Genomic DNA, 17,750 nt, shown 5'->3' with positions numbered 1-17,750 from the left:
ATATATTCATGGGAATTATGAACACAGCAACTGAATGAAAGAGGGAATCATCAGCTGAGGAAAAAAAACACACAACAAAAATTAAGAAAGCGAAAAGCTCCAGAGAGTGTAATTGGATTTGAATAAATGGGTCTGGAGGAGGCACATCAGCGAGTGATTCAGCGGTAAGCATGGAAGTGTGACAAAAAAAAGCCAAAACCCCCTTGGCTCAGCTAGACAAGATAGGATCTGTTGCCGTGTGTGCACAAAACACTGACAAGCTTTGATTTCCAAAATAAAAGTGTCTTCAGCAGAAACACGAGCTCAACTGAAAACATTCGTTTTAAAAAAGTTAAACTATATGTTCCTGTGCAAAATAGAGGAGTCGGACTCCAGGGTTTAAGAAAGGGTAATATACAATTCAAAACCTTAAAAAAAAATCCTATTTGGAAGCAACACTGAATGTGACTGACGATGGCAGCTTCTTTTGAAGGGTGGGTGGTTAAAGTCTCATCACTCAATCAAAACGAGAGGTTTATTTCTGAAATACCAATGTTCACGATGCCAACGCTATGTGGTACATCACTCTTTTGCACATGCAACACTCTGTCATGTTCTCGCAGGTCATGTAGCTTCTCTGCAGCTGGCTGGTTGTATGTCACATGTGTGCAGCATATGCTAACATGCTTTCTGTGATTGTTGTTACAGCAGACGCTGTCACTATCCATGGGCTTCTATATTTAAAAAAAGCAAATAATAATTTTTAATAATAATATATTGCTGAATATTATATAATAATAATATTATATAATAATATTGTAGTAATATTTTTTGTATTTCAATTATGTAATTATTTCAGTTATGCATTTCATTTTATCTTTTTACATTTCATATTTATAAATCAAAGTTTTCCCTGATATTTAACATTGCACTTTAATAATATACTTACATGGTCTACCTAATAGATGCAACAAAGGTATCAATTAAATGTGTCATTAATTAAAATTGGAAATAATAACAATAATAACAGACATTCCTTCTGTTACCTTGAACACATAAGCAGATTTCTGTGTCTGTGCATTGTTCTGCACAGTTTATGAATGCATTTTGCTAGAAATCTTTATTAGCTTGTGTGGATGGATTAGCTTAATGGATATTTGATGCCACAGTGGCAAATATCAAGCATCAAACATACAATCTACAGTAAAGGCCACAATAAATACACAGAGAGGTCATTGAGTGATAGAACACTGGTGAAACTAATATGGGCAGTGAAAGCAATCATAAATCCAGGAAATAAAAAAAAACATACAAAATACCCACAATGAAAGTAATTGTAAATTTCCACAGTAATGCTAACCACGCACTGAAGAAAGGGGAAAGAAAAGACAAAGAAAGACAGGAGGCAGGAAAAAGAAGTAAAAAACAAACAAACAAATAGTTAACAGTTTGGTGTCTCTGTAGATTTGTTTTAATACTTCCTCTCCAAAAGTTGCTCTACGTCATGTTAAACACAACCTCTGACTTCTTTGATAGTTTGCTAGTTTGCCGTCTGAGAACAAGCTGCTTTAGAGACTTCCATCTCACCCGTTGCTGGATTCTGAATTTGTTTCCTGGTGCACAATAATAGACTCATTAACTGTCATCAGAGGGCCAGCAGACAGCTGCTTTATCACGTCAAAATCAGTTTCACCCTCATCATTATTCTTCTTTCTTCCCTCTTACGGTAAACAATTCAATTTGCAGGGAAATTGAAAAAAAGACAATAGATAATAAAAGGTCATATCCACTGGGTGTCAGTTTATCTTTTGTCATCTCCATGAATAGATTGTGTGTCAGCTCCCACTGGTAAGGAAACAGCAATACAAGTGGAAAAAACAATGTCCTGTAACTGTTATTATTTTCCTGTAATCTGAGCTTTTCTGCTACAGCCGAGTTTAAAGCGATTCGTTTGGCCAAACAGTGGAGTAAAAATCATACAAGTGTTTCACTGCAGAGAGAAACAGCAGAGATCAGAGGAAGGACCCACTGGCAGGTAGTCTGCACAGAAAGTGTACTGCTGTAAAACAAAGGATGATGCTGAATGTCAGCTTTAGTCCTGTTAAGTTCAGCTACAACTGTGCCTCTTACAGTGAAATGTCTTGACAAAAAGGTTATTTTTCTTGTCCACTTTTAAAGTAAAACTTGAACAGAGTTTTTCCAGTGGAGAAATTAACAAACAGGAACTTAAATTCAAAATCACAATTCACAATCAAAATTCAACTAAAACTAATGATTGCAATGATAATTAAATGAGCAGGATTTTTTAAAAATCAGACCTGAAGTTTAACATGACTGGAATAATATCAAAATTAAAATATCAAATTCAAAAACCAGAGAAATCCCTGAGACCAAGAAAACATAATGAATTAGGTTGATGGAAAAAATTCCTGAGGTCAGAAAGAAAGTCTGGACAGACAGCAGTTTTTCTTACTTTCTAACTGTATTAGTGTCATTTGTTGGTATGAGAGCAAACAAAGCGATGGAGAAATGTCATCTCCCCAAGATTAACTTTGGCCTTTTGGAACCGGAAAGTAAATCAGTGATTTGACAAATCTTACAGACCTGATTTTATACAGAGAGGAGAAAGAGGGAGAAGTGTCATAACTACTATCATGGTAACTCTCAGGCAGTGATCAGTTTCCATGCTGCCTTGAGGTTAACAGAAGCGGGAGGTCACACCAGAGAGATAGCTGGAGTGCTATTAATGCAGGCTGTCATATGTAATTATGAACTTCATTTCCCCCCCCTGGCCTGTCCACCAGTGTAGCAATCAGAATTGTTGTCTGAAGGCCAAAAAACGCCAAACAGATTTACTTTCACAAGTGGAGCATAGTGGCATTGACTATAATGGTCCACTTGATGGTCATATTTTATTAGAACTTTATTAGGAGTTTTTGTTTTGGATTATTACAACCCAGGAAACAGAAAAGGAAATAAATGAAAGAAAGTGAAGTTGGGGGAGAAAGTTAAGAGAAAGACAGTGAGAGAAAAATAGAGGAGAAGAGGAAAAACACAGAGAAACTTTTTTTTTCTCAACACCTGTTGAGGGGAAAAAACAGCAGAGAAACCACGGCAACGACCAGCATAAATAACAATGACAATGTTACTGAGCAGCACAGAGTACTAATAATGCAAGATATTTTTAGAGTCAACAGCAGCCCAATTTAGTGTGTGTGTGTGAGCACCTGTGTGCACACCTGTGTGAACACTTGTGTGTACACCTGTGTGCACACCTGAACTTCATCAAAAGTGTAGTCTCAGCACAAAGTTGTGTGCAGTGTTAGTGTTAGGAAAGATCATGTTACTGTTAGACTCACTTTTATGAAACTGTTTTCTTTGTATGTGTTTCATCAGCACAGAGCTCAGTTTTAGCATTGCATCTTTTGATTAGTGTCTGTCCTCAAATAATAACCAGCCCCGTATGAACCTCATGTACAGAAAGTCACAACTCCATTTAAAGACAGGCTTGTATTAGAGACACACGGTGTGGGGGTTTTTTTTCTCGAATTTCCTGTTTTATTAGTATATACTGTTGTGTTTTAAGTGCAAGCCCTCAGCTTCACTCTTAATGTCAATATTATTGTATGTGGTGACTCACTCTTGAGTGTGACACTCTGAGTTTGCACTCTGGTAATGAACCATACATTTGGAATAAAAAAACCAAACAAACAAAAACAGAAACAAGTGGACTTGTGACTTATATGTAAACTGAGGGGTGAGCTCCTGCCATTAAAAGACTTTAGGAGAAAGCATGTTGTAGTTTTTTTTATCTAACAAAGTTGAAGTAATACAGCAAGCCTTCTCTACACTAGGGGGGTAATTTGTTTGCATACTGACACTTTTTGTTGCTCATTTGATGTTTTCATCTATTGTTTCGATAATGCCATTTTCCTGCACTTAAAGGATCCTGTGTGTTTTGAAGAGGAGAAAGTATGCCTTGTCACAAAGACATTAATCCTCCTGAGTGATTACTTCTGTGACGGACAGCAGCAATGACTCCGAGCTGATAGAAACAACAGCACTGCGCCTTTATTCATGTTTCATCGAGGCGTTGCTGACAGCAAACACTGCATGCTGCTTCAGAACCTCTGAGCTCCCAAGCACTTCTGACACTCTGCCATGTTTCAGTCTGACAGGCTTTTCACCCCAGCAGCCAGTATTTCAAACAGCCCCAACCACAGAATGACAGAATGAATACAAAAGCAGCTGAAGGACAGAGTGGCCTCTGAGAGAGGCTGTGAAGCTGTTCTCGAATTATTTAAACTCAATGAAAAATAGTATTAAAACTGCATAGACCGCTTACAGAAAAGTGATCACCAAAATCTTAAACTGATCCCTAAAATTTATAGAAGGCCAGTGTAAAGAAGCCTTGTGAGAAGGCTTGCAGGGGCATGTGGGGTCATTTTTAGGTGATCCAGGGATTTGGTGGGGCAAAGGAATAGTCATTTATAACAACTGAACTGTGAAAGCTGTAAAATGGACACTCTTCAGCAGATGATAGAAACTGGATGGTACAAAACAACCAACATGTTTATAACAACTGAACATCTGATCAGAAGGAACACTAATTCCAGGTGGCTGAGATGTGATGGATCTAAGATTCTCAGTCACCATTCAGAGGAAATTATTAGGTACACACACAAAAAAAGCCCTTTTTGTTTTTTGCATATTTAATGCATGATAATTGGCTGCCATCAAGTTAATCAGATCTAAAGGACAGATCATGTAAATTTAAATATACAAAATGACATGTGCAACTGAATATTATCTCCATAACAACCAGTGTTGGGACTAACGCGTTATTAAGTAACGCGTTACAGTAACTACGTTATTATTGTGGTAACGAGCACGGTAACTAGTTATTATGCAAAAATCAGGAACGCGTTAGTCGTTACTGGGATTTAGATAGGCTCGTTATTCGTTACTTCGTGTGGTGGCTATCGCGGAGCTTCCACAGATTCAGTAACATTAGCAAGTGGTGGAGAATGGCAGGTGGATGAGGGAAAGGAGAGGCAGGAGGAGAGACCCGAGGCGGCCGCTGGTCTGAGTGGTTTATCTGGTTTATATTATAAACAGATTTATCTTTTAGCTGACATGAATGAGTTGAAGGGAAGTTATGAACTGTTTCTGAGAGACAAATAACACCAGGATCTTTTTTTACGTAGCTGACAACTGGTAATTGTGCAGGGGCGGGTCTAGCAAAGCTTTTGCCAGGGGGCCAAGTAGGGCATTAACAGGGAAAGGAGGGCACAAAAAATACTTTTCTTTCTTATTCTCATTTAAAATGTCTTACTTTTAAAAAATAATTATCTGAATCTTACAACAAACGATTGATAGATTGTTACATATATACCATCAAAACAGGGAACATCACTGTCACAACAGTGTTTATTTTCATTCAAAGGCTTTATGATTTTTCCCATAATGGCGGGCCGGTCTCTAGTCAAAATGCCTGGAACGATTATAGTCCCAGTCCAGCCCTGTATGCAGCTCATCTGCAGTCTGGTGTTACCTACATCTTCCTATTCGGAAGGCAGAATTTCCGAGTTCTGACTACAATCGAAAGCACCACGACTGCAGTTTTTGTGTTGGATGTAAAAAGCGCACATGACGCTGTGACGTAGGCTAGAATCATGGCAGCAGTCAATGACGGTCCAGGCGTGGGATTTCTCTCGTGGAAATGTGCACTTTGTTTTTCTATTGGTAGGTGGCACAGTGCACTTGTGGCAAGTAAGCAAGCTAGAAGACTGGCAAAGTTATGGAAGCAACACATTAACAAGAGAATTCTGACTAAAACCAAAGTTACTTTCCCTAGTAACTAGTTACATTGAAATTAACGAGTAACTTGAAGTAACTGAGTTACTTTTGATAGAAGTAACTAGTAATGTAACTAAGTTACTAATTTAAAGTAACTTACTCAACACTGATAACAACTATATGAATGATCAAAGACAACAGAAACAGAAACAGACATTTGAAAGCACTTCATGTAACTAAATAAACAATTAGTACTTGTGATTTCTTAAATATGTTTGTGTTTCTTTTTGATAAAATGGGTATATGTGATGATTGTAATCCATCCATCTATTCTCTTCCACTTATCCTTATCAGGGTCCTTGGGGAGGGTTTGAGCCTATCCCCGATAGGTCGCCAACCTGATGCAGGGCTAACACAGAGAGACAGACAAACAACCATTTTACTCACATTCAAACCTATGGGCAATTTAGAATGACCAATTAACCAAACCCCACTAACTGCCTGTTAGTGGGGTTAGTTGGGAAGAAGCCAGAGTACCCAGAGAGAACCCAGGCAAACACAGGGAGAACATGCAAACTTCACCGCTCAGAAAGGACCAGTCTCTATATTACTACAGTTCGTAGAATTCCTTAATGGACATTTTGCAGGCTTACATTTCATCCTCAATTACAGTACTGAAGAAATTAACTTTGTGGACATAAAAGTAACAAAAAAAGACAAATCTCTATCCACCTGTCTCTATTCTAAACCCACTGATTGGAATACATTACTTCAAGCCAATTGATTAGACTCAAACGTATCTGTGAAATTCCAGATGAATATAATGAGAGCAAAGAACAATGTTGGACAAATTTAAAGAAAGAAAATACAAAGAGGAGTGGTTAAGATCTGCAGAAGAGAAGGTGAATTAAGTAAGCAAGGATTTCTATTTAGCAACTAAGAAATCTCCAAAACTTAAATCTAACCTTGTCTTTTGCACAACTTTTACACCAAAAACCAGAACCATTAAAGAAATCATTTTAAAACACTGGCATATACTTCAAAATGACCCAAACCTATTAGGTACCTACAGGGAGTGCAGAATTATTAGGCAAGTTGTATTTTTGAGGAATAATTTTATTATTGAACAACAACAACCATGTTCTCAATGAACCCAAAAAACTCATTAATATCAAAGCTGAATGTTTTTGGAAGTAGTTTTTAGTTTGTTTTTAGTTTTAGCTATTTTAGGGGAATATCTGTGTGTGCAGGTAACTATTACTGTGCATAATTATTAGGCAACTTAACAAAAAACAAATATATACCCATTTCAATTATTTATTTTTACCAGTGAAACCAATATAACATCTCCACATTCACAAATATACATTTCTGACATTCAAAAACAAAACAAAAACAAATCAGCGACCAATATAGCCACCTTTCTTTGCAAGGACACTCAAAAGCCTGCCATCCATGGATTCTGTCAGTGTTTTGATCTGTTCACCATCAACATTGCGTGCAGCAGCAACCACAGCCTCCCAGACACTGTTCAGAGAGGTGTACTGTTTTCCCTCCTTGTAAATCTCACATTTGATGATGGACCACAGGTTCTCAATGGGGTTCAGATCAGGTGAACAAGGAGGCCATGTCATTAGTTTTTCTTCTCTTATACCCTTTCTTGCCAGCCACGCTGTGGAGTACTTGGACGCGTGTGATGGAGCATTGTCCTGCATGGAAATCATGTTTTTCTTGAAGGATGCAGACTTCTTCCTGTACCACTGCTTGAAGAAGGTGTCTTCCAGAAACTGGCAGTAGGACTGGGAGTTGAGCTTGACTCCATCCTCAACCCGAAAAGGCCCCACAAGCTCATCTTTGATGATACCAGCCCAAACCAGTACACCACCTCCACCTTGCTGGCATCTGAGTCGGACTGGAGCTCTCTGCCCTTCACCAATCCAGCCACGGGCCCATCCATCTGGCCCATCAAGACTCACTCTCATTTCATCAGTCCATAAAACCTTAGAAAAATCAGTCTTGAGATATTTCTTGGCCCAGTCTTGACGTTTCAGCTTGTGTGTCTTGTTCAGTGGTGGTCGTCTTTCAGCCTTTCTTACCTTGGCCATGTCTCTGAGTATTGCACAGCTTGTGCTTTTGGGCACTCCAGTGATGTTGCAGCTCTGAAATATGGCCAAACTGGTGGCAAGTGGCATCTTGGCAGCTGCACGCTTGACTTTTCTCAGTTGATGGGCAGTTATTTTGCGCCTTGGTTTTTCCACACGCTTCTTGCGACCCTGTTGACTATTTTGAATGAAACGCTTGATTGTTGGATGATCACGCTTCAGAAGCTTTGCAATTTTGAGACTGCTGCATCCCTCTGCAAGATATCTCACTATTTTTGACTTTTCTGAGCCTGTCAAGTCCTTCTTTTGACCCATTTTGCCAAAGGAAAGGACGTTGCCTAATAATTATGCACACCTGATATAGGGTGTTGATGTCATTAGACCACACCCCTTCTCATTACAGAGATGCACATCACCTAATATGCTTAAGTGGTAGTAGGCTTTCGAGCCTATACAGCTTGGAGTAAGACAACATGCATGAAGAGGATGATGTGGACAAAATACTCATTTGCCTAATAATTCTGCACTCCCTGTATAAGGAACCACCAATGATAACCTATAGGAGAGGAAGGAATATTAAAGATAGAGCTTGCCAGGACCCTAATACTTCAGATAAAATCCTAATAAGCCATAACGTACATGGTAATTTCAAGTGTGGGTCATGCATTAATTGTCAATACACCAAAAATGTAAAATCATTCAAAGACCCTATAAGTAACAAAACCATTGCAATAAAGGGCTTTATCACATGCTGAACTAAAAATGTAATCTACATGATACAGTGCCCATGCATTAAAATATATATAAGAGAAACATCCTGCCCTCTAAAAGATCGAATTAATGAACACAGAAGTTCGATCAAGAGGAATGATCTAACCAACCCTGTTGCAAGACGCTTCAATGATAAACATCCAAGTTCACCTTTATTTTTTCTTGGCATTGAAGCAATTAAACTAAACCAAAGAGGTGGTAATACTAATTTTATCCGGAAAAAAAGAGAAGCATTTTGGATATTCCGTTTTAAAAGTCTGCACCCTAGAGGTGTGAATGAGGATTTTTCTATCAGTGAGTTTTTGTGAGCTTAAACCTTTTTATATTTTTAATGTTTTTATTATTATTTTTTCCCAGTTACAATATTCTCGCATGGGTAATGTTTATTTATTTATTTATATTTATTTTATCAGCAAAAGAAGGTGTAGCATTCTAGACATCTCGTTTTAAGTCTACATTTGAGAGATTTTACATTGTAGAGACATAAATGAGGACCTTTCCACAAATGTGTTTTCATGTTATGACTTCCTCTTGTTGCTTAACTGCTGCACCAACCTCCTTATTTTTTTATGAAATGCTGTCATTTGTAACCATTTCATGTTTTTTTTTTTGTTTGTATATTCATAATATTCTTTTTATGTATTTCACACGTGTTATTTTGAGACAGCTGGGGATTATGTCCCTTATTATTGATGATTATCTTCATCATTAATGATCTAGTCCAGTATGTTTACTTGGGTGTGACTTAACCAAATACCAACCTGTTATACATTATCTTATCTATCTATGAAGATGTGATTGGTTATTTTGAATTTTTTTTCTGTTCCCTGTCTTTTATTTAAGCAAACTTCTACAATGTTTTACTATGACCCTGATGAAGGCCACAAGCCGAAAAGCGTTGGTCACATAATAAAGTTGTTCCTCTTCCCTTAAGCGTTGCGGGAGTTCCTGCATTGTGAATTGTTTCATCCTCTCCATGCACCTTGGAAGTAGGTGAAGTTGTGCCAGAAACTTTTTCTGTGATTCACACAAAGGCCCTCGCCAGATGTTAGAATCAAACTCAAGAACATTCTGTGAAGCAACAGTGCTAACTACTGTGCCACCATTCTGCCCATGACGAATATAATGAGTGTATAAATTAAATAAATAGATCACAAAAGAACCATAAAGAACAGGTATAAATGAAGAAGAACATATTACAGATAGTATACAAGAATTAATTATTACGTTTCAGGAGGTCCCTCAAAGGTGCCGTGGATATCTGACCTCCCATTCTATGCCCAGCTGTTAAAAACCTCATAGGGCAGAACAAACATCTCCTCCTCTGTTTTTCTCTTTTGTTCTTTTGGAAAAATTTGTGTCCACAAAGGTGTTTTCCAGACATGCCTGTTGACAAAAATGACCAGCTGCCCAGGGAGTAATGCTGCTGAACCTTTTGAAAATGCCTCATCTTTAATGAACTTTTCCCCTTGTTTTTGTGGCTGTTGCTGTGGGCACTGCTGCTATTCTATTGTCGTTGCTGTTTTTCATATTGTGACCCTGCTGACCCCTCTCTGAACGGAGCCTCTTGTTTTCTCTTTTCTGAGCTCCTGGCTGTTGTGAGTCAGGACCTCTCTGGAAAGGCGATGGTCCATCCATAGCCCTATTGATGACAGTTCATCAGCATGCAGGGGGGACTGCTGCAGTCACCACAGAAACCACATACACCCAACCTCTTCAAATCCCAAGGCTTTAATCTTCTACTGTGATTCGATTCCACTGCTCTCTATTTTTTCCTTTTCATGAGAAATATTTATTTAAATAACAAATTGACAGAATGTGTTATTGTAATAAAGGCACTTTAATTTTGTTTCTGAGGATTAATTATACATCTGCATAGGTGAAGGGGTGAGGGGTTGTATGGGCAAATTGTATGGGTCCCTACAAATGTTTTTCAAAGCCTTCATGTTAAAGTAGGAGCTTGAAAGCTCATTTCTCACATGAAAATCATGACATGATATGATTATTCAATTCAATTCAATTTTATTTATATAGCGCCAAATCACAACAAAAGTCGGCTCAAGGCGCTTCATAGATACAGAGAAAAACCCAACAATCAAATGACCCCCTATGAGCAAGCACTTTGGCGACAGTGGAAAGGAAAAACTCCCTTTTAACAGGAAGAAACCTCCGGCAGAACCAGGCTCAGGGAGGGGCGGCCATCTGCTGCGACCGGTTGGGGTAAGAGAAGGAAGACAGGATAAAGACATGCTGTGGAAGAGAGACAGAGGTTAATAACAGATATGATTCAGTGCAGAGAGGTCTGTTAATACATAGTGAGTGAGAAAGGTGACTGGAAAGGGAAAAACTCAATGCATCATGGGAATCCCCCGGCAGCCTACGTCTATTGCAGCATAACTAAGGGAGGATTCAGGGTCACCTGATCCAGCCCTAACTATATGCTTTAGCAAAAAGGAAAGTTTTAAGCCTAATCTTAAAAGTAGAGATAGTGTCTGTCTCCCGAATCCAAACTGGAAGCTGGTTCCACAGAAGAGGGGCCTGAAAACTGAAGGCTCTGCCTCCCATTCTACTTTTAAATACTCTAGGAACAACAAGTAGGCCTGCAGAGCGAGAGCGAAGTGCTCTAATAGGGTGATATGGTACTACAAGGTCATTAAGATAAGATGGGGCCTGATTATTATACAGCCACCGGTAACTTTCTTTAGGTACACTTGCTCGTACCAGATGGGACTCCTTTTACCTTCAGAACTACCTTAATTCTTTGCGGCATAGATGCAGCAAGGTTCACATTCATCAACTGTACAGCCAAATCTTCTATTCCATCATATCCCAAAGATGCTTTCTTGGACTTAGAGCTTGTGACTGAGCTTGTGACTGTGCAGATCATTTAAGTACCCTGAAGTCACTGTCATGTTCAGGAAACAAGTTTAGAGATGTTCTTAGCTTTGAAACTTTAAGCTGGAAGCTGAGTGTATTCAGTGAAAATAAAGTGTTAAAGATGTACAATTATCGTTAAAATAAACAGAATGTAAAACATTGTCATCAAAGTTAAATTGACCGATGAAGTTTATGGGATTTTCCTGCTCGCTTCCCTCAGGCCAGCTGGTAGCAGGGACCTGTGAGATTGTGACTCTGGACCGTGACAGCAGCCAGCCCAGGAGGACCATCGCACGGCAGACAGCTCGCTGCGCCTGCAAGAAGGAACAGATTGCTGGTACGACGAGAGCCAGACCAGCCTGTGTGGATGGTAAGATCCTCACTGTCCTCAGACGACTGCTGCTGACTGGTGAATACGATGAATAATATATAAAAATATATTATGTTAAATAAGACAATCAGTGACTCAGGAAAAAAAGTTTACATTTTGAATATCAAACTGTAAAAAGAGGTAGAAAATGCCAGGTTTCATTTAACACCTTTTTGGCTACCACAAATGAACTAAGGAAATCCCAAAAAGTTGGTTATGTTCATCTGGACTCAGCGTTTTTAGTGTCTTCTTCAGTCTCAGCTGACTGCAGGTTTCCCCAACCCTATAATCAGCACAGTTACATGATGACCAAAACTTGCTCCATGACTAACAATGCGCTGTGAGGTCAGTTTTGTGAGTATGAATATGCAAATTTATATGCCCAGTGATCAATGGCAATGAGAACCATTCACAGAGAGTTGAGGAATGGGTCCAATCATAGCATTGTAAGTAAGTAAAAGATGTACCATTAAGTGTAATTTGTGTACACAAATGTGTCCATCTGTGTAGACATTTTTGTTCAGACAGGGGAGAGAGGTTTTTACCTACTCCAATCGACTAACTCCGTGTCACTGGAACTGGGTAACATATGCATTTTTCAGATTGTGGGAACAGAGCTCCGGCAGGAAGACAGCCTTTTCTTCGTCTGCCAGCAGACTCTGAACATGCTCTCCTTGCTGAACCATAAGGCCTCGGCCTCTGGTCCAAGATGGATGTTACCTTTTCACATAAATGGCTTCCATAACTCTTTGCTCAATCAAGCTTTGGAGTTTGAAAGCCACAGAGACTCATTGCTATTGATCAATGGTTACACATATGTCAATGATCGTGAAACCGACCTCATATTAGCAGTGGCATTTGTTTTGGTCATAATACAAATGAATCCAAAAAAAAAAAAGCTTTGAGGCTGAATAGCAAACAGTAAAACAAACAGAAACGTTGGCCTGGTTTAATTTGACAACTTTTTAGCTGTTACAAATGAACTTAAAAAAAACTGGTTTCTTGTGTAGAAGTAACATTACATAACAGTGCGCTATACAAAAGTACTGCTTGCTGAAGGCACTTGGATGAGTGATGAAATATGTCTCCCACTGAGCACGCCACATCCAGATGAACAGAATCCGCTTTCTAGGATATAACTTAACTCATGGGAATAACATGTTTCTGTGTTTGGATACAAATTTCTGTACTAAATTTACAGCTATAACATATGAAGGGTTAGCTGGATGACAAGATGAGCGTGCTTTTATAGCAAAGCTCTGACAGTATTGGTGATCTTACTTTTATTTGCTTATCTATAATCTTTGATTTGACTTTTCTATATTTTTTATTATGTTTACATTTGTTTATGTTTGTTTGAGCATTTGCTTTTGTCATTTCCTGTTTTTTGTTTGTTTTGTTTTTTATTGTATTTGTATAATTTATTTTTAGAGCATGCTATGGTAAATCTGTTTGCTATGGCTGGCTGCATCTGTCTAATAGAATACTAGATAATAAAAGTGCAGTTGTGGTCAGAAGTTTATGTAAACTCATTATAGTTATTTGAGACTTTTATTTCTTTGAACTGTTTTTTTTCCAGGATGGAATGATCTTACAGCACGCATCTTTATTTACTTTAAATTTGTATTGCTCATGTTTGGGTTTATTTTGGATTTTCTCTAATCTATACAGGGTCAAAAGTATACATACACGTTTAAAATCTGTATATATGCATTCAGTTAAGTCTTTTAATAAGTGGTGTTGAAGATTCCACAATGATTTTTAATTTGACGATGCCTATTAAATTCTCTTTAGTCATCGCGATTGACTACAACTGGTAGTTTGTCAACATAAAAAGGACTTGTTTGACAGTATTTACTAGCTTAAGAACTTCAGATACAGGGTATCATTTAATTTCAAATTTGTTGGAATAGGTCTCCAATAGATATTTACTAAAATAATATAACATACTGTGAATAATTGTTTTTCTAGGAATATACAAAAAAAAAGACACAGGTATCGAACTCCAGGCCTCGAGGGCCGATGTCCTGCAGGTTTTGTGTCTTTGATCCAACACAGCTGATTCAAATGGCTAATTTACCTCCTCAGCATGTCTTGAAGTTCTCCAGAGGCCTGCTAATGAACTAATCATTTGATTCAGGTGTGTTGACCAAGGGTGAAATCTAAAACCTGCAGGACACCGGCCCTCGAGGCCTTTAGTTCGACACCCCTGTTCTAAGACAACAGATCAGTCCAGTACTTCTATTTTATGAGAAAACATAAGTGAAGCTTTCACTCTTCCAATTGTCTTCTTGAATGTGGAGTTCAGAAAGTCACTGCCTGGATGGATAAAGCCCAAAGTTTCTTTGCATTTCATCAGTAGCTGTCTCCTCTTTTGTCACGGCGTTTTGTATCCGTTTTAATTTGTATTCCTTGATTATTGTTATTCATGGTTTTGAGTTTGGTAGATGGTTTTCTGTTCATATTAAATTTGTGTTTTTTAGCTTCTAGTTACGGTCTCTGTGTCCTCCCTTTGCTCCACATTTCATTTCTTGCCTCCATGTTCCCTCTGTCTCCCCAGTCAGTCATGTCTCTCTGGCTACGTTCACACTGCAGGCGAAAGCGCAAGTTTGTATTTTCTCTTGTAATCTTAGGTTAAAAAAAATATCTGCAGTTCTTGAGGGAAAAAAACTTTATTTAAAAATCAACTTTATTTAAAATTTAGATATTTATCTCATTATTTACTGGTTAACAGGAATAGAACTACAAGTTAAAAATGAAAAAGCATGACATCTTTGAGACCACAAACAAAGATTCTTTACAGTGTTCACACAAAACAACCTCTGAGCACTATATTTTTTAACACCAGACACTGCCCATCACCTGCTAATAGCATCCCTGTAGTGAATAGTGGAATACTTCAAGAAAACCTGCTCCAGAGCAGAGACTCAGGTGATGACATACCTTTCACCACCACAGTATCCTATTAAAACTGGTGTCTGTGTCCACGTAAAAGTTTAGCACAGATTTTTTAATTTCTAGCAAATTAAAAAACAAAACAAAAAAACCCTTTCTCAGTGTACTGTCGATGTGTCCACTTTAAAGTTTAGCACGGATTTTTTGTTTGCCTCATTTGCACTTCAGTCCTAACGTGTTCTTTCCTGTAGGATTGTCTCATTCTCTAGAGACAAAGGAGCAACCCTCCTTCAGGTCACCCTCTTTGATGAATGAAGTCATTACAAAATGGCCTCCTCGCTTTCTGGATAAATGAACTGTGCTTGGCGGTGGTGGATGGATCTGCATTGCAGTCATTAATTTGTCAGAGTAGTGATGCAGCGCTCACAGGTGTTCGGGTACTTACCGATACATGCTATTAATCCACTGATTCTCCATTTCACACTATTGATTCAAAGTCTCTTTCCTGTTTTCTACACTCTGCAACGTAATTCACCTTGAAATGCATTCATCCATCCTGTGTTGTTATTGGTTAGACATTAAGAGACTTTCAGGGGAATGTGGTATACATGAGGAAATAAAAACTACTAATTTAAACAAAAATTTAGTAAGAAATTCAATCATTTTTTTGATCTAAAAATCTAAAGTTTTGAAACCCCCTTTTTTAAAAACAATGCAGACATAATAATAGTAAGCAGATATTTAGAAAGCAATTCATGTTTTAGATTTAAATAACTAGGCTCTAATACAGTGTCTGATTATTATCAAATTACTGAACTTACAAAAAGCAAACCTCTAAGTGAAGCATTCCTATTATGTTCAAATTTTGTGTTGATCACTTTCTGTAAGTCTAGTTGTGGAAATCTTCACGTACAATTTCATCTTGGACGTTAAACTTGTGAGGAGGTCAACTTTGATGTTGAACTGACCCAAATTTCATGTCAAAGACAGATGCTAGTGCTGACAGCTTGGTCTCTGCCCATGATCCTGAGACCAAAAAAGGTTTTTTCAAGAGTAAGAGTCAAAATCCAAAGATGCTGCATTAAGTCAGGAGCACGACTGAGCTCACACTTAGTTATTCCAAATTCATGGAGCTATGGACCATGAAACTGTCCTCCATCCATCCTCTTCTGATTTTTTTCATTCATCAGCTCCTCAAGGTACTCCTTCCATCTTTTTAACACAGTCTTCTCACTGCTCATCTCAATAGCCACATCGTTAATCACCCTAATCTTCTGCACATCTTTTCCAGCTTGATACAAGTCCTTTACTCCTCAACATCACATACAACTCAATATAAGCCTTTTCCTTTGTCTTTGCTACCTCTCTGTTTCCCATACGCCTAAACTCCCAGTACTCTTGTCTACTTTTTTCATCTCTTTGGCTAATCGACTTTTTCTTTGCTTTTTCCTCTTCCTTCAGATCCTTTCCTTTGTTTGGTCATACCATACCAAGTCTGCTTGTCTTTGTTCCTTTTTCCAGAGGATACATCAAATACCGTGTTTCCCTCAGCACTTCAGGGGTACTTTCCCAGTCATCTGGTAAATGGCCTGTATTTGTATAGCGCTTTACTAGTCCCAAAGGACCCCAAAGTGCTTTACACATCCAGTCATCCACACATTCACACACTGGTGATGGCAAGCTACATTGTAGCCACAGCCACCCTGGGGCGCACTGACAGAGGCGAGGCTGCCGGACACTGGCGCCACCGGGCCCTCTAACCACCACCAGTAGGCAACGGGTGAAGTGTCTTGCCCAAGGACACAACGACCGAGACTGTCCAAGCCGAGGCTTGAACCAGCAACCTTCCAATTACAAGGCGAACTCCCAACTCTTGAGCCACGATCGTGGTAACCACTCAGAGCCCATCTCAACTCCTCAATGAACTCTGTGCAATATTTTTCCTTCCGCTTCCACCAATTTATCCTTAACTTTAGAAATCAAGAAGAAGGCGAAGTCATCCTACACACTACAGATGATATTGCTAGTATACATTCAATATGATAACAAATGATTTTTCATTTATTCCTATTAATGATACCAGGAACAAGAAAATATACTCCATTTCCAACAAAGGCCAGAAATCTTTATAGAGATTTATATTTTAAATTACAACCATACTAATCTTTGTAATTTTTCCTAAACCTAAATTCTAATAATAAGATTTTCAATAAAAATGAGCTGCTGAAGCTGAACTGTTTCCTCCTCCTGAAGGATCTCTCCATCTGGATAGAGGTGTGAGGGGATGTAAGAATGGCTGAGCAATGCTACTGTTGTTCAGTAGGAAATTGGTTTGATAATTGGGGACTCACAGGCTATCACAATCACACCACTGCTCCAATGGGCGAACTGATTACCAGGTTATGTATTACAGGCCTCTACAGTCTTTCATTTTCTTTGTGTTTCCCCAGACATGGCTCAGAGTGTGTGTAATTTAGTGCCAGGAATGAGAGCAAGAACTGAAAGACTGGGTCAGTAAAGAATCACTTCAAACAGCAGGAATATCCCTGCAAGTGAAGTGGTGTGCGTGTGTGTGTGTGTGTGTGTGTGTGTGTGTGTGTGTGTGTGTGTTTTCCACATAGTGCTGATAACTCAGGTCATTCTATTTTACATAATATATTAGAATATATTATATGGCATGTCATAAGCTTTGTTCATGCTATGTCATGCTACATTAATTATGCACACTGCATTAGATTACCTTTATGCACACTGCATTAGATTACCTTTATGTTGCATTTATTGGCCACAACATTAAACCCACTTGCCTGGTAAGTAACCCTCATGCTCCCACAGCTGCTTTCACTTGTCCAGATATGCACTCTGCAAGACCTCTTAAAGATCTACTGTAATAGTATTAGCAGCACATCCTTTAAGACCTTTAGGATATTTAATAAGATTGTGATTGGGGGATTTTT

General features: G+C 38.5%; 1 protein-coding gene across 2 annotated transcripts in view; it reads left to right on the top strand.

The window, feature by feature from the left end:
- Positions 1-17,750, top strand: part of LOC113026223 (chemokine-like protein TAFA-5) — a 58,747-nt gene that overhangs the window by 11,259 nt on the left and 29,738 nt on the right. For both annotated transcript variants that reach the window (XM_026174748.2, XM_026174750.2), the window contains exon 2: positions 11,749-11,898. In XM_026174748.2, coding sequence (XP_026030533.1) covers positions 11,749-11,898 — 150 coding nt within the window. The remainder of the gene's footprint in view (positions 1-11,748; positions 11,899-17,750) is intronic.

This window comes from Astatotilapia calliptera, chromosome 7 (assembly GCF_964374335.1).
Source record: "Astatotilapia calliptera chromosome 7, fAstCal68.1, whole genome shotgun sequence".
NCBI classification, from domain to species: domain Eukaryota; kingdom Metazoa; phylum Chordata; class Actinopteri; order Cichliformes; family Cichlidae; genus Astatotilapia; species Astatotilapia calliptera.
This window is presented reverse-complemented; position numbering and strand designations above follow the sequence as displayed.